This window comes from Osmerus eperlanus, chromosome 21 (assembly GCF_963692335.1).
Source record: "Osmerus eperlanus chromosome 21, fOsmEpe2.1, whole genome shotgun sequence".
Classification (NCBI taxonomy): domain Eukaryota; kingdom Metazoa; phylum Chordata; class Actinopteri; order Osmeriformes; family Osmeridae; genus Osmerus; species Osmerus eperlanus.
In genome coordinates, this window is record NC_085038.1 from 3807186 (window position 1) to 3824903 (window position 17718).

General features: G+C 45.7%; 2 protein-coding genes across 2 annotated transcripts; one reads left to right on the forward strand and one right to left on the reverse strand.

The window, feature by feature from the left end:
* The first annotated feature begins 1347 nt into the window (after window positions 1–1347).
* Window positions 1348–4318, forward strand: LOC134007682 (small ubiquitin-related modifier 1). Its single transcript, XM_062447303.1, has 5 exons — window positions 1348–1505; window positions 2433–2507; window positions 2786–2863; window positions 2967–3038; window positions 3169–4318. Exons 1-5 carry the CDS (start codon window positions 1404–1406, stop codon window positions 3235–3237), a joined length of 396 nt encoding a protein of 131 aa, XP_062303287.1. The 5' UTR covers window positions 1348–1403; the 3' UTR covers window positions 3238–4318.
* Window positions 4319–6523: 2205 nt separating this feature from the next.
* LOC134007404 (frizzled-7-A-like) lies at window positions 6524–9606 on the reverse strand. The gene has a single exon (XM_062446842.1). The coding sequence runs from the start codon at window positions 8969–8971 to the stop codon at window positions 7301–7303; it is 1671 nt and encodes a 556-aa protein (XP_062302826.1). The 5' UTR covers window positions 8972–9606; the 3' UTR covers window positions 6524–7300.
* Window positions 9607–17718: the final 8112 nt, after the last annotated feature.

The following is a 17718-nucleotide window of genomic DNA, read 5'->3' on the forward strand; positions in this document are numbered from 1 at the left end:
AGGTAGCCTGCGTGAACATGTTGCCAGGTAACTGCAGCCAAGAATCCTGTGCCTATCTCAAATGGAATTACAGAACCTGAAACAAGGTTTTACAGGCTCTGAGAAATGAGTGGTGCCTCTCTTAGACACTGCAGAGAGAAAGAGAGAGAGAGAGACCAGGAACATATATCACCACACATTAATCCCTAATGCTTCTGATGTCAGCTCCTCTTCAGGGAGAAAAACTCACCCTCAACCATCCTCGCTCTCTAACCCAACCTGCTAATGGTGAACAAGAGTGGAATGGGAATGGCTCTTATCAAACCTCTGAGGGCTGCTTAATACATGTTACAGTTTAATCCTAGACAAGGATCGGATCAATGTAAAAGACCCAGGGCTTATAAATATCTCCTGTAATCACTGTTTGGTATTTACTCTAGTTTGTACCAATGTGAATAGCAGGTGTATTGTAAAAACACTGATTTGATCCATCCAGCAACTGTTTTCACAATATGGTGCACTGTTAAACAGTAAGTCACACTAAAATCTTACAAAACGTAGGCCTACTTCAAAATCCATCCATGTATAAACATACAGTATGTCACATCTTCGATTGTGTCTCCACATTTCCTGCAGAACAGTCCTACATTTCGACAGGACAGTTTGTGGCTCTGCGTGTCCTGTGCGTGTTTGGCGAGTTAAGACAGTGATCCAATGTTGACAGCAGTGAGGAGATATATTATTTGCAGTACTCTGATAAGACGTGCACACAAAGCCTATACACAGTGTTTTTCCATAACAGATGTAAAATTTCACTATATATTGTTACATTGAAAGGGTTGATGAATTGAAAAGGCTCTATAGTCCTCTATTCATTTGTCGTTTTAATAGCAGTCTTACCCCCTACTGTCTATAGTCCCCCGTATCTGACGTTAGTGAAAGTGATTTAGGATCCCAGTCACCAACGTAGGACAAGTTATTCTGGAAAGAACGGTCTTGCTTGTCAGTAGTCTGTGAATTCCACGTTCTATATCAACACCGGCGAATTCTTCTTAGATTCTGTCAATATGTAACACATTTCGGAGTGAATAATGTCAAGTTAAGTGCATAATAAGTTTATATGTCATGCTATAATGCAAATGATAATGGCGCCCCCTAGTGAACAAATCAATCAATCAAAAAGACCTTCACACAGGTTGCGTAGGTCTGTCCAGCTTCATTGAACAACATGAGCATCTAGCCTACTGTTGCCCACTTTTATATCCATATCCCCAACTAATTAGCCTAGGCCTCTACGCCTAAGCGGCCTTCCTCAGTGCGTACACCAACCTGAGCTCTATTTTGTCGCTGTCCGTCTGCAGGAGCCTGATGTCCAACAACGCTTTTATTTTGAAAACCCGGTAGATCCGGAAGTACCCCTTTTGATGTGGCTGAGAAGACACAGATGCCCGAGTCAGTGTTTACATCGTAACAAAACGTTGCTATTGAATAAGAAGCCTCTTGCCAAGAATAACATGTCTGATACGGTAAGACACTTTTCGTTTGTATCAGCGTTGTGCTTTTCAGTGAATTGAAAGCGAACTAGACAGACAAAGTTTGTGTTACTATAGAATAGATAGCACTAGGTAATGCCATGCCGCTATCGCTAACTAGCTACTGTAGCTAACGTTAGCGGCTAGCCAGCTCCATATTGCGACGCTTCAATAACAACACTACAAATCGTTTCATATTATAGTTGTAGCCTACAGGCTACAGTTTTAGATAACAGGCCAGTTTTAGATAACATGGCTTTATCTAAAACTTCAACGCAAGCAGCATATCTGCCAAAGAGTAACAGTTAACCAACTCGTGTACTAGTTACATGAAGTATGCGGGATTTTGTCAGTTTTGGGAGGTTTTCTTACAATCCTAGTTGCCTCACACAGTCAGCAGCATGGCATAACTGTGTTCCTAGTCTCTGATAACTAAACCGCTAGCACTAACTTACTAGCAGAGATGTTGTGACCCGGTGATCGTTTTTTTTAGTCTCGCAACTTTGACGGGTAAAATGGATATTGACTCAGAGGAGACCAGGGACTAGGATAGTTTGCTAAACTAGGACTAGTAGTACTGTAGTTAGGCTAGCCAAATACTTCAGTAATGTAATGTCAGCCTAGCGCTAATGCGCCAGCTAGCACTGCAGAGAGGTAGCTGGTGGCCGAAACAGACAACAGCTTTTTTGTTCCGGGAATCATCGACTCGGTTGTTGGCAAGTATCCAGTATCCTTGTTTGTTGTGAAGCGTTTCTAACACGCACTGTGTGTCTAGTAGACAGCGCTGTAGTTCCCAATTCTGTCCGATTGCGCAGTTATCTGATGTTCTCTTTACTTCTGGCAACAACAATGGAAGATTGCTGTGCTACAAATAAGATAATGATTTGTTTCGTGTTTGATTTTCAATTTGTTTTCATTTAGGAAACAAAGCCCTCAAGCCAAGATGGTGGGGAGAAGAAGGATGGAGAATATATTAAATTAAAAGTTATTGGCCAGGTAAGAATTGTAACAAGGCAGAGCGATTTTCATTCACACCCACGAGATGTGTATCACAATAGTGTGTAGACTGCCAGATGTAGCGTATTGCTGGATCAGGTCAGAATTAAGCCTCTTAGCCCCTACAATTTAGGCACATGCTTGAATATATATATATACATAGAAGAACTACGCTACCTCTAACTGTCAAGTATTTCCCCTCATGAAACATTTTGACATGTTCACGTTTCTCAGGATGCAAGAAATGTCAGTTGCCAGTGTGTGTTTTTTACCCTCAGGATAACAGTGAAATTCACTTCAAAGTGAAAATGACAACACATCTAAAGAAACTGAAGGAGTCATACAGTCAAAGACAGGTTTGTTTAACTGATCTCATAATTTTGTATGAAAATAAGGTGTTGTATATTATGGCACTGCCAACGGCTCTTCAAATCAATAAACTTTGTGAAACTCTTTTAGGGTGTTCCTATGAATTCTCTTAGGTTTCTGTTTGAGGGACAGAGAATTGCAGACAACCAAACACCCAAAGAGGTATCCAGCCCCATCTGTGCCATCAGTCTGTTTGATTATTAAACTCTAATAACCAACCTTATTAATCATCTTCTCTCTGTGTTTTTCTGCTGCTGTCGGTGTGCAATTGATTTTCCCCTTTGACTTTCAGCTCGGGATGGAGGATGAAGATGTCATCGAGGTATACCAGGAACAGACTGGAGGGCTCTGGAATGATTAGACTTAGCTGCATTTTTTTCTCGTTTTGTATTTTGATTTTATATGTATTTAGATTTTTTTTTTCTTATTTCAAACCATCTGGATCAAATCAACACTTTTAAGGTCTCCATTTGCAGAGGCAGTGTCTCTGTTACCAGCTTGTGCAGGTAGCAGAGACACATATCAGATGTACTTGCTGTAGCCTTTTTCACTTTTATGAGATCCCATATGGAGTGTGCAGTGACGGCTGCATTCTACCTCGTTTGATATAGCGGACACGTTCAAGATCGAGCTCTGAATGCTACCGAGTGTGTGCTTTTTCAATAGTAGCCTTTGTTCCCTGTTTTCATGTTTACCCAAGTTAATGTTGCTTATTAGGTTTACTGAGAGACTGCTGTGGAAGTTTTTCCATGTACATCAACGACAATGCAGATATCTGCTTTGCATTAGCATATCAACAATATGGAGAGTTCAGTTTAAGTAATAAGACTACACCATTCTGGTGTGTCCTTAAGAATTTGAAGAATGCCTCTGCTGTTTCTGTGTCAGATTATTTCACACTTCACAGAGCTTCCCATTGACACAAAACACACTTGTGAGAACATCTTGTAATTCCCCATTTTACTGCCATTGATAAATTACATATTTAAGATTTTAAATGGTAAAGGAGATTGTGTTTAACTTGTATATTTTGTATTCAGTATTTGTGTGTAATCCATTATGTATACTTGGTGATTTCCTTTATTTATAGTGGTACTCTGTACTGTGCGTGTACATTGTTCTACACTGCTCAGTCCATTTCAAGGGGTAAAGATGATCTAGGATAAACATCCTGTTTCATGTTATCCTGCATTTTTGAATCAGCTGTTTGATTGTAGTGTTCCTGAGCCAGAGTCATATTGCTTATATATGATCTTGGTCTCTGCTCTCGCCAATCTAGGAATACTTAAACAAATGTAGCCCTGCAATGATGTCACTGCAACAGATTCATTATCTTAGAAGAACGTTGATGCAGATGGTTTGAAAATATGGGATGATCACTTTTTTTGTTTTGTTTTTTAAATAAAATGTGAAAAAATCTAGTGTTTGAATTTTTGTGTTGATGTATTTGTCATTTGAAACGTTTTATTTATCCAGCAGGTGGTGCTACACACCAGTGCCTATAGAACATTGCCATTAACCACATATACTATATATATTGATTCGTTTTCCACATGTACATTCCTTCTACAATCAGCATACTTTGCAAATGTAATATTTTATGTTTAAGTGCTAAATGAGTCTATTCACCTTAAACTGTCGAAAAAAGTCCATCTTAGCAATATGCAAGATTGTTAATACACTTTGTGGTGTACAATTGTTCACTGTTCTAAACATAGACTAAACAATCTATGTACATAAATAAAAAAAGTTTAATTCAACATGATTGGAATGAAGTTCTGACACAAAGAGAACAGATTGGAAATACAACTTAATGCTCCACTTAGTGGAAATACACTCACTTTTCAATGGGAGTTTATAGGCTACATCTTTCTCCAAACTACTGAAAAAAAAGGAGTTTAGCACTGCAGGAAGAGGAGTTCTTTACTGCCCAGAGAGAATATTTATTTGGAGAGAGTCTGATTTCATGGAGGCCCTAGGAGGGGAGGAGAGGGGGGAGAAAGGGGTGTGGAGGAGGCAGAGGGGGGCAGGGGACAATGTATTGACCAGAGGCAGGATGAAGCAAGCAGAGAGAGAGAGAGGGGTCAGGTCAGTGAACGCAGCCTCTGTCAGTCCCAGGGGCCTGGGCTTAGACTCAGCTCTGTCAGTCCCAGGGTCCTGGGCTTAGACTCAGCTCTGTCGGTCCCAGAGTCCTGGGCTTAGACTCAGCTCTGTCGGTCCCAGGGTCCTGGGCCTGGGCTTAGACTCAGCTCTGTCGGTCCCAGGGGCCTGGACTTAGACTCAGCTCTGTCGGTCCCAGGGTCCTGGGCCTGGGCTTAGACTCAGCTCTGTCGGTCCCAGGGGCCTGGGCCTGGGCTTAGACTCAGCCTGAAGGGGATCGCATTTCCAAGCCTGGGACACCTCACAGTGGCAAAACACTACCAGATGTGGGCCAGCCAGGAGAGGGGGAAGGGTGTGTGTGTGAGAGAGAGAGAGAGAGAGAGAGAGAGAGAGAGAGAGAGAGAGAGAGAGAGAGAGAGAGAGAGAGAGAGAGAAAGAAGAGAGAGGGGAGGGGGAGGTAGGGTGATAGAATATCTGAATCAAACCATGGGAAATACCCAAATCTGTCTCAAACTTAAAAAGTAAAATTCTCAAGGTTAAAATAATTATTGGTTAGTATATGAAATCTCCTCTTCTGAAATGATCTGTTATTAAGGATATACCAGCATACAGAAAAGTAGAGACGTGTGTTCTCTATACAGAATAAAGACCAGTAGGTAGAAAGACTGACATCCACTGTGATTCATACATTTAGAAGAGCCTCTGTTCAGGGTGTAGGCACCTTATGCTCAACAGAACCTTCTATTGATGGATCAACTCTCCCGTCAAATTATAGCTCTTGAAGAAAGGCAAAAACATTCTGGCAACAATTAAATCTTCTAGGACAAAAGCAAGAACCTTCAGTGGATTACTGGTTTCATCTCGGTTGCCTACTGAGATGAAAAATCCAGGTGTAATTGTACTGTTTTACAAATATTCAAAAAGAAAAGATGTTTGGAGGACCCACAGCGAGGGGGTGTTTTCTCTACAGTGTAAGATGAGAAAAGGCTTAATAAAGTCTGTTTCCTCCCCCCGTTCAGAGCTCAGAAACAGAACAAAAGGAGGTGGTGAGTGAAAAAAAGAGCAGTGGGAGAAAAAATTAAGAGGAGGATCACATTTCTCCAGGTAAGAAAGACTTCAGCGGTCTGGAGGCTCAACCGCGCTTCCTCCAGCTAATCCCAAGAGTCAGATGTCATGCTTGTTTTCTGATCAACTACCAGATTGTAGGTATCTCACTAAGGTATTTGTCCAAGACCATAGTTGACCTACTGCAAGACAACAGAGCAGTGATATGACACCCACTGGGGCGAAACACAATCACACAGCTGAAAGGAGATTTATAGACCACATAGGAAAGGACGGGAGATGTGTGTCATCCGAGCAGATAGTTACAGGTGAGTATAGGAACCTGAGAAGTGAACCCCTAACTTAAGTTAACCTACCTGTAAACATGCAATGGAGTAGGGGGGCTACTTATGTCCTAGAATGTAACTATAAGAATATCAAGTTCTGTGTCTGAATGCCTCATATGATTAGTATTACCCAGTAAGACCCAGAGGACAGCAAAGTTAAAAATGGTAGCTTTTTATTTTGTGAAACTGTACAGATACAAGCCGTATAGCATTGAAAATCAGTAAAAACAGCAAGATTATATTTCTTATAAATACATATGTTCCTTTGAAAGAGTGTATATTTACAAAATAAGTGACCTGTAAACGAGGGCATTTTCTTGATCCTTGCAATTTTCCACAAGCGTATTTCAACCCTATAGTCTTAGCTCATTTGGTCTACACCACATGGCTGTTTGGTGACGCTTGTCAGCAAAGAGTAAGCTCATGTAAAATCAAATCAGCAGCACATAGCAAAAATTGGTACATGAAATTGTTTGGGTGGGGCTTAAAATGGGGCAAAATGCATGTATTCACTTTAAAGCATGCTTTTCAAATGAAGAAAAACAAAACAAAAAGATAACATATAAAGGCTTCCACAGCTAGTGGATTTTATGGGTCCCGTCTCTTTTCAAATAAGACAACTCCAAGTTCCAATATGCATATAAAAAAATAAAAAAAATCAAGCATTTATGGAAAGACGTAGACAGAGGCTGCCGTTACTACGGTCCTGAAAGTTTCAGTCGTGAGTTCATTCAATGTCCTGAGGACTCAGGTAACGACCTAGCCTCGTTTACATCCCTCGCCGTGACTCAGAGCCTGGCTGGCTTGCTAGGCCTGAAGGGAAAACCTTGGGAGTTCCTAACGCCATCATCCTGTCCAGAGACAGACAGAGATATGCTCAGCCTCCTTCCCTCCTCTCCAGTCCGGACCCTCGTCCCGCTCCTCTTCGGGGCTTCACACGGTCGTCTCTCCTTGGTTGGTGTTGCTGAGCCGCTTGTAGAACCTGCGCCACGACTGCAAGGTCTTCCCCGACCAGATCCAGAACCCGGACGTGATCCCCACGATCATGGTCATCAGGTACTTGATCATGAAGACCGTGAAGTCCGGCGTCATGGGGGCGAAGTTGTGGGCGGGGCACGGCACGGCGAAGCGCTTGCAGGTCTGCGTGTGCCAGGTCTTCTCCCACTGCTCGCGGAACGCCTGCTCGTAGAAGTAGCACGCGATGACGATGGTGGCGGGCACGGTGTACAGCACGCTGAACACGCCGATGCGAACCATCAGCTTCTCCAGCTTCTCTGTCTTGGTGCCGTCATGCTTCATGATGGTGCGGATCCGGAACAGCGACACGAAGCCGGCCAGCAGGAAGGACGTGCCGATGAAGAGGTAGACGAAGAGGGGCGCCAGGACGAAGCCTCTCAGGGCGTCCACGTTGTAGATGCCCACGTAGCACACGCCGGTGAGCAGGTCTCCATCCACCTGCCCCAACGCCAGGATGGTGATGGTCTTCACGGCAGGCACGGCCCACGCCGCCAGGTGGAAGTACTGAGAGTTGGCCTCGATGGCCTCGTGACCCCACTTCATCCCGGCGGACAGGAACCAGGTGAGAGACAGGATGACCCACCAGATGGACGAGGCCATGCCGAAGAAGTAGAGGATCATGAAGAGGATGGTGCAGCCCTCCTTCTTGGTGCCCTGGGCCACCGTCTTGTACCCGTCGTCTTTGAACTTGTCTATGCACACGACCTTGTCTTCCAGGAGGAAGCCTGCCGTGTAGGCCACAGCCACCATGAAGTAGCAGCCTGACAAGAAGATGATCGGTCGCTCAGGGTAGCGGAATCTCCTCATGTCCACGAGGTAGGTGAGCACAGTGAACAGGGTGCTGACGCAACACAGAATAGACCAAATGCCCACCCACAGTTTACCAAACTTTAATTCCTCCTCACGGAAATACATCAGTCCGTTGGGCTTGGTTGCCTCGCATGGGGCTCCGCAGTCCTTTGCTCCCAAGAAATGGTAGTTGAGGTAGGCAGGGACCTGGAGTTGGAGAGGACAGGAGAAGGGCTGAGCTGATCGGGGAATGAATGGAGGTAAAGTCATGAGCTCGGGCAGGTTTGGAGTTGGGTCCGAGGTAGGTGTGTCTGTGTCGGATGTGTTTTGACCGACACAAATCTCCCCGGCGCCGTGCACGGGGAAGTTCTCGCAGCGAAGTCTCTCGGGCCACTGGAAACCGAATTTATTCATGAGTGCCTCGCAGCCCTGGCGTGCGCGCTCGCACAGAGAACGGCATGGCGGAATGGCTTGCTCCAGAACCGTGCAAACAGGTGCATACATTGAACACAGGAAAAACTTCAGATCCATAGAACACTGCACCTTCACGAGGGGGTAAAACTGATGGACTTCTAGCCCTGCGTCCTCCTGATTTGTGTGACCGAGGAGATTTGGCATGATGGTCTGATTGTATGCAATGTCCGTGCAGAGAGGGATGGATATGGGCTGACAAAACCCATGCTCCGGTATCGAAATGCCCTTTTCACCATGATATTGACTCGCGCACGGTTGAACAAGGGAAACGGCCAGCGCACACCCCGTTATCCAAATCCACTCCCAGGTTCTACTCACCGCCATTATAGCAGCCAAATGTTTGTTCTGTTCGAAAAAAAATGAAAAAGTTTTCTACACCAAGATCCGCAGTTCCTTCTCACGGCAAAATCCCCCCAAAATGCAGTCCTTTATTTCGTTTTCTTTATGGTTTTGAGTTAGTCGGAAAACGTATTGGGTAATCTTTTACTTCTACACTTGGTCACTTTCTTCTCACGCATTCCTTATTCCAAGACAGTTCCCAAAACTCTCTGAGAAAATGGAGGATTGCCGAATCTACTTACACTCCGCTTGACACACTTTACAGGTAATTATTCCACAACGTTACGTTTATTGTGCGTTACTCTAGACAGCAGCTGATCGATTTTCAGTTCACACAAAGATGTGGCCAAGAGTTATTTGAAATTCCTTCCGAGTCCTTGTCACATATTGCATCACTTACTTGGCTACTACACTGAAGTCTGTAAATCCTCATGACTTTTCATCGAGCTTCTTCAAAACTCAAATTAAATAATTATATCAAAAGGCGGCGTTCTTTTGTCTTCTGTGATGGTGTTGTAGTCTCGAGTGTATCTCCGTTAAGTTATTCTCTCTCCGTGAGGACCGGGGTTTGCCGAGTTGAGGATACCAATCAGATTGATTCCCCACACTCAACTGAGGTCTGTCGGTTTCAAGGTGCCCATTATTCAATACGTTGACTACTTCGCAGGGGCGCCTTAAAACTACAGTCCCTTCTCGTCCAATTGTGTGATTTGTTTTCTCTTAGATCTCGTCACCCATTGGAGTTTAGGCAAAAAGGGTGGAGTTGAAAGCAAAGGCAGGCCAACTCGTTGGAGTTGGACGTTATCGCTCGAAGAAAAACTTTTTTAACAATGAAATGTAGCGTAGACCTGAAAATGTATCTTTCTTTGCGGTAGTTATAAACTACCCTTTTAAAATTGTATCACACTCACATATGATTAAATATATGCCACACACAGTCACGTCATTTTTTTGTTGTTGACATATTTATGCTGCAGTTATTTTTCCAATAATGTTTATTGCTCTAATACGTTCGTGTAAATATCGTGCGAGGCACCGCGGGGGTGCATCATTGACTAACAGCGTTATGTTGAGAAATCTTTTTAGACCTAAACAGAAGGACCTGATTTACGATTCGCCTGTCCCTCGGCTTCTGTTCGTAGGAATTCCACAGGGTTAAGGCCTTTAAGACAGGAGTTTAAAGGCAATTACGGTAGTATTTATGGTATTGATTTAATATTGAGTGTGCAGTCTGTCACTGATAACTCATCTGTAAATGTGGGAGGAAAGAGTTGAACTAAACGGTAATGTTAACTGGGATTTATGTCTGTTCAGACATCAACATAAGTTGTGGATTTGTCCCTTTTCGGTTGTTTCTGTCATCTCATTCTGTGGGGGTGGCTGTAATGTGCAGGCAGTGCTGGTCTGCTTTTCTAAGATGGTGGTCCATGAGTGGAGGGAGCTTAGAGAGGAAGTGTCTCCGTACCCTCCCTCCTCTCCCCCTCTTCTCCCATCCTTCCCATCCACCCTCTGCTCCTTCCCCTCTCTTCTTCCCCCCCTCCTCTACCCCCCTCCCCTCCTCCTCTCTTCCACCCCCCCCCCCCTCCCCAAATGGATATGTTGCTCAGAAGGGACTCTTTCTTCTCCATTCTGTTTTTCCGTCGGTGCTCCCCGAGAAAGATGTATACCCCCCCTCCTCCTGTTACCCCCGGAGACCAACAGAACACAAGCCCAGAGGTCCGCAAATACAGCTATGTATTTATAACATCCCTCTGAATCCAGCAAGCCATATGGGAATGTTTTTGACTGGGGGCTCAAAGCAGGCTGAGTTTAAATGAGGAGTTCTCTCTGTGTGTGCGTGTGTGTGTGTGTGTGTGTGTGTGTGTGTGTGTGCATGAAATAAAACTGCTGTTTCTCAATGGCCCATTGCACCACTGCATCATTCTCCTGTACCGTGGTTCCCAGTGTACGTACATGCAAGAGAGAGGCTTCATGTTAGGACACACTCAGACACTTCTGAACCCCAGACTCCTCACAGGACCTCATGCTCATCAACTCTGCAGACCAAACCTCATTTGTTTTTAACTACGAGAGAGAGAGAGAGAGAGAGAGAGAGAGAGAGAGAGAGAGAGAGAGAGAGATGACTAAATGTAAATGTAAAGAAAGAAAGAAAGAAAGAAAGAAAGTGAGACAGAAATGTTCATCCAACTACTGCTGTCCAGCTTCCCACAATCTTTCTCAGAATGTTTTTGCTGTTCTGTGTCTCCTTCTGGCATCAGTGTGCTATCCTTCACACTACACTGTTGATCCCACAGGGGCCAGGGCCTCCTGGCTGTGTCCTGCATGTCTGTCGAGCATCATGAAAGAGGCAGGATCGAGCTTTACTTTGTGAGAGGATTTAGAAAGATAAGAGTTGTTCGTTTGAGGTCTTATCTGGTTGGCTTATGATGTTTTTGTGAGAAAAAAAGGAGAGAGAGGGGGGGGGGTAAAGATAGAATTAGCCTCAATCATCTCAGATTTAACCGACAGGCCTTGGTTGAAAAATTAAAACTCAATCAATAAATCATGCTTTGCTGCCCATCAGTCTGGATGACTACAGTTCAGCTATTGATTCATTTACAGAATTCTCAGTCATGAATACAAATGAAAACTCCCCTCTCCCTGATCAACCATGGATGTGTGCTTAACATATGCATGGGAGCCCAGAGAGGTCCAGCCCAGACATCGTCCATATGAGATCATATTTAGGGACCGAACGAGGACGAGATGAAACCCCAACAAGTTGTCACCCTTGCCACTTTGTCTCAACACCAACATGGCAGTGGAACCAAACACACACAAAGTATTGGACTTAGAAATGAACTAATAAACCTCTTCCTGACCTACTGTATGACAGTGTAGAGCGTCAGTCCATGGTCCCAGAGTTAGTGGAGCCTGTGTGAGAGAGTCATGTGGTTTGGGAAGAGGTCACGTAGGGGTCAGGGCCTGGGCCTGGATATGCAGTTCAGGCTTCGGGCTGGTTTCAGAGGTTAACTCTAAATACCCCTTACACACATTTACATCTATGTGTAGAATATAAACCGTTTCTCTGCTCCAACCACTGAAATCCTGTTGGAACTGGGCACTTCTGGACCTAGATTCGTAGCTGCTGTGCTTACTATATGCACTATTTAGTGTAATAATATAATAAATAAGGCATGGTTACAGGCATGATTTTAATAACAGCCCCCCCCACCACCACCTGTTTCATACTAAACCCCATCTAGGCTTGGGGCAAAGCACCAGCCTGATCACTCCTTCCTTCATTTGTATGATTCCCCCTCAGCAAATAGTGTGGGGGTCTCCAGCGAGGATGCTGATTTTGCCGGAGTGTCTCTGCTCACACGAGATAGAGGAGAGAGAATGCTCTGGTTCTAATTAGGAAAGTGCAAAACTACATATTTCTCTATCCTATATTCCTCCGCCCCCCCCCTCCCTCATCCTCCGCTCTCTATAGCTTGGAGCCTCTCCCACACAACCTGAACCTGCAGGGGGGATGCAGGGGTCAGCGAGGGGTCAGCGAGGGGTCACAGGGTCACACCACATATCCTGTAGATAACCGGCAGGATCGGAATGTTCTTCTGTCTCAATAGAATGTCTCAACCCAAGCCAGCATGTTTATCCTGTGGCTATATTATCCATCTGAATGGTTACATGTTCATGGGTCAGGTAGTGGATTCAGCATGCAGGCTGCTGTAAGAAAGGTTTATCTCGCTAAGTAGTTGTCTCTACTTCTTCCTCTCTCTATTTTCGCTATTCCCTCCTCTTTCTCTCTCCCTCTGGCTTGTTCTCCCTTTCTCTTTTGTCAATTCTCTCTCTCCCTCTTGATCCCTGCAGTTGTTAGCCAGTGGAGCAGCCAGCTGTCAGCAGACATGTCTGACCAGGATACCTCCCAGCCTTGCCGCTCGTTCCCCGTCTGCAGGAGATGTGTAAGTGTAAACACACCATCCAGCTAACCCAAACAGACCCTGCTGCACAGCACCATGTTAGGCAAAACATGGCAGACCTCTGCAACATCAATCGTCAAGCTGGTATGGATCTGTCAAACCCCCCCCCCCCTCCCGTCTCTCTCTCTCCCTCGTTCTCTGTCTCTCTCTAACTCGCTTTCGCTTTCTCCCTCTTCCTCAATCTCTTCCTCCCTCTTCTCTCCATCTTCCCTGTCACTCCTCTCTCTCTCATTCTCTCTGTCTCTCTCTGTCTCTCTCTCCCTCATCCCTGTTTTTGCCTTTCACACACTGTACAATTGTGTCTGAAACTATAGAGAGCATGCCTGGCCTGATCAGAGGTGAGTGATGTGGCCATACGCAGAGTACAGACTGTAGTACTGGTGGACCTCTCTCTCTCTCTCTCTCTTTCCCTCTCTCTCTCTTTCTCTCTCGCTCTCTCTCTCTCTCCCCCCAGAGCTCTCCCCTCTCTCTCTATCTCCTTCTCTATGTCTCTCTCCCTCTCTCTCTCTCTCTCTCTCTCTCTCTCTATGATGGACGAGAGTCAGTAACTGAGGAAGTGAAGAGTTTTGCTGCTGTTGTACTGGTGGGCCACTGGAGCCCAGGTGGTTCTTGTCCCTCCACAGTTTACAACGCTCCACAGCCTACACCTCCAGGGCCACACCTCCTCCACAAAACAGGAACTGAACCGGGGGGTTTTCTGGGGGAAAGGGTTGAGGAAAGAATGGTTTATTGTTCACAAATACAACGCAGGGCTGCCCCACGTATGAAACAGTATGACAGAAATCTGTGATGTTGCCTCTGGGAAATGAGACTCGCGTGTCAGGTGAAGGAGGTAGAGAGGGAGTGGATGTTCTACAAAACTTGTGTAAACAAAACAGTACAAGGGCAGCCATCTTGGATCCATCACAGTGAAGCAACCACCAATGGCAGACTGCCTCTCTCCAAACCAGGCCTGCAAATGGAGGATTTTCTAAACATGGAGCATGATGTGTGTGTATCTGTGTATGTGTGTGGGTGTACATGCCTGTGTGTGCATGCATGGGTCTGAACACACCAAGTGTGATGAAGGGAATGTGTGTGCAGATGCAGTGGGTACACAGATGCATGACATTTGATGTGCAGCGTTAGAGAGGGGACAGGATGAAGTACAGACAGCAGGGGCCAAAGCTGGTCACTAAGGGGGTGGGGGAGGCAGTATTGCTTTTACTCATAATCAGCTCACTAGCTACATCGTTGGAGAGATGAAAGCAAGTGGAACGACATTTATATTCCAAGACAGCGCACACGCTCTCCCCTGTCTCATGTTTAATGTATTCCAGTTCTTCCCTCGCGGACACAGATACACGCGCGCACACACGCGTGTGTTGTCCAATAGTAGCGATTGGTTTTGACTCGCTGACACACGTGCCGAAGTGCACGCACATTCACATTCGACACACGTCACGGTTCGAGCGCAAAAAAAGAGTTGAACGGCCGCGTAGGTCGTTCTGATGTTCCAACCCTCCGTTCTCTTCCCGGTTCCTCTGATCCCCCTCTAACCTGGCTCGCTAACCAGTGTTTCCCTCTCTCTCTCTCTCTCTTCGCCCTCCATCTTGGCCGCGCTCTCCATATCTCCATCCCATCTCTTCATCTCCCGCACTCAATTATGTTGTCGTCCTTCAAATTCCAGAGAAAGTGCTGTTGAAGAAAGCCAGGCCTCACCAGCTATGTGCTTCACAGGGCTGTGCCTTCATGCCTGTGCCTAACCCTCCCCTCCCCCTTTCCAATCGACACAGGCGTACAGGGGGAGTGGAGGGGGGGTAGATTATTAGTCCTGCATGGCTCGATTCATAAATATGACACTCTCACAGATTACACTGGATCTGTAGTTTTGTTGTGTTAGTACTTTGATGGGAGTGGAGTCTTAGAGGGATGTGTGCCAGTCTTTGTCTCTCTGATCGACTCCCCAGATGGAGCTGGGGCCCCCGGAACCTCGAAGCTCTTTCATGGCTAATATTTCCATAATACCAGCATGAGATGAGCCAAAACACAGAGTTCAGAACAGAATTATAGCTTTCAGCACCTGCCGAATGTATTAAAAACTACGCCCACGATTGAGTGAATCTCTTCTGGAGGTAGACATTTATGGATGTGTTCTAGAACCATCTTTGGTGGTTTGGTGTTCTAGAACCATCTATGGTGGTTTGGTGTTCTAGAACCATCTTTGGTGGTTTGGTTGGACAGCGGTGACCCCCTGGTCTCTAACGAGCGGATGATGGCGAAGCGTCTTGCGTGGCCCTCCCCAATGAGGTGTCACCCCTCCATCCCAGTTACAACTGGGCTGGTGAACATGTGGGAAACTACCAAACTGCTACCAGGAGCCTACTAAACAATAGTACCATACCTTGTTTTGATATATTATTGCGATATTTTTACTTACTAAAAAGGTTACTATTTCCGCACACTCTATACCAGCCGGGTGCAAATTGAGGGTTAGTTTGCTTCACGGCTGTAAGGTTTTAAAACCCCAATAAAGTTGTGGATCCATCAGCCCTGAAAACATAGGCTGAGCAACACAAGGCTGAACGCCACATAAGGGGTTAAGAAAGGAGGAATTCTCCTCAACGGCTGGTTCTAAGTATCAGAAGTGTGGTGGGGGGGGGGGGTTTACAGGCAGAAGTAAATTCTGTCCTTCCTGGTAACCAGAGTGACGTGGGCACCTCAGTGTTGCAATGTCGGCCATGTACAGTATGGTACAGTCCTCAGTCCTCATAGCTCTCTGGCAGGCTGATGTAACTGGCTGCAAGCAGCACACTGATTTGAAAGTTCAAGATACATCACACACCGGCACGGAGGGTTTAATTACCCCAGAGAGACCCTGGTGTACCATCTCAGATCAGACCCCGTGACTCACAGAGGCAGGAGCCCTCTCCCCACATCAGATAGCTCTCTCTCTCTCTCTTTCCCCCTCTCTCTCTCCCTCTGTCTCCCCCCCAGAGCTCTCCCCCCTCTCTCTCTCTCTCTCTCTCTCTTTCCCTCTCTCTCTCTTTCTCTCTCGCTCTCTCTCTCTCTCTCCCCCCAGAGCTCTCCCCTCTCTCTCTATCTCCTTCTCTATGTATCTCTCCCTCTCTCTCTCTCTCTCTCTCTGATGGACGAGAGTCAGTAACTGAGGAAGTGAAGAGTTTTGCTGCTGTGTCTAAACCCTCAACAACACTTCCCAAAACAACGGAATCAAACACACACCCTTGAGTTGTGTCTGAGCTAACTGGAATGGAATCACCCCAACCCCAACCCCCCCCCCCCCCCCCCACCCCCACACTCACCCACACACCCCCACACACACACCCTTGAGTTGTGTCTGAGCTAACTAGAATGGAATCACCCCCCCCCCTCCTCCCCCAGCTAGCTACAAACACTCTCTTCAAATGTCCTCTCCTTTTGTCTATGATCCATGCCTAGGTTACTTCTTCTCGTTGTTGGCTTGGAAATAAAAGGGAAAGTTGTGTCAGGGCAGAGGGGCGATGGGGACTTCTCTGCTGGTGATGGTATGTTAAAGAGCACACGATATTAACATGCCATTACCTTCCCATTCACACACATTAACATGACAAGCTGCCTGAAGGGGGGCCCCACTGCATTCTGGGCTAGCGTGAACAATACAGCTCTGCCGGTCAGTCACAGGAAGAGAAAGAAGAGAGGAGAAGATAAAAAAGGAGAGAGAGGGAGCGGGTGTGAGGGGAAAATGGATAGAGCAGGACAAAGAGAAAGTGTAGAATTTGAGGAGGCGGACTTTGGGTAGAAACTCTAATTGAAAATGGAGCTTTAGGAGAAACATAGGAGATCGGTTTGTGCTACAGAGACTCTCTTTGTAAAGAAACGTCCCAAAAGGAGAAATATTCTAACTGCTTGCAAAACACTGTCTTTTTTCCATAACTAGATGTTGGGCATGTGAATTTGTGTGAAAGCATTAAATTGTGTTGACTGTGACCATACATTGATACTGAATTTCCTTTTTTTTCTTCTTTTCAAGCACTCCTAGTTTTCAGCTCTCCATTTACCCACACCGTCTAATCTGACCTCAGAAAGCTCTCAAACAGAACCTCAAGTGTTCACAAACGCATAAATATTTATCAGTCAACACCCGGTCCTCTTGAAGTTTCATCTGCTGCCACCAAACCCCCATTCCTCCACTCTGTCCAGATCCTATTTCTTTCTTTTTTTCTTTTTCTTTCTTTCTTTCTTTCTTTCCTCTTTTTTTCTGAGATTTTTACCCCAAAGCCTCCTGACCAAAGTCTCCAGCCAACACACAGTCCCAGACCCTGAGTCATACTCTGACCCCCTGAGGGCGGAGGGGTCAAGGGTCACAAGGGGAGTCTTTGACTGAATTGTACCACGGCCATTTGAGAAGCAAAGTGGAGTGTGGAGTGTGAGATCTGGCTGGGATTGATCCCTTGTCAAGCCAGAGTTGTTCTCATTACATTTACATTTAGTCATTTAGCAGACGCTCTTATCCAGAGCGACTTACAGTAAGTACAGGGACATTCCCCCGAGGAAAGTTGGGTGAAGTGTCTTGCCCAAGGACACAACGTCATTTTGGCACAGCCGGAATCGAACTGGCAACCTTCAGATTACTAGCCCGATTCCCTAACCGCTCAGCCATCTCACAGGGATTCCAACACTCTTGCTGCACAACAAAGATGCAAACTATTCATTATCATCATTATAATTATACCTTGTCCTCCTAGTCTGTCCATGCATACATGTGAGCATGTGTGTGCGTGTGTGTGA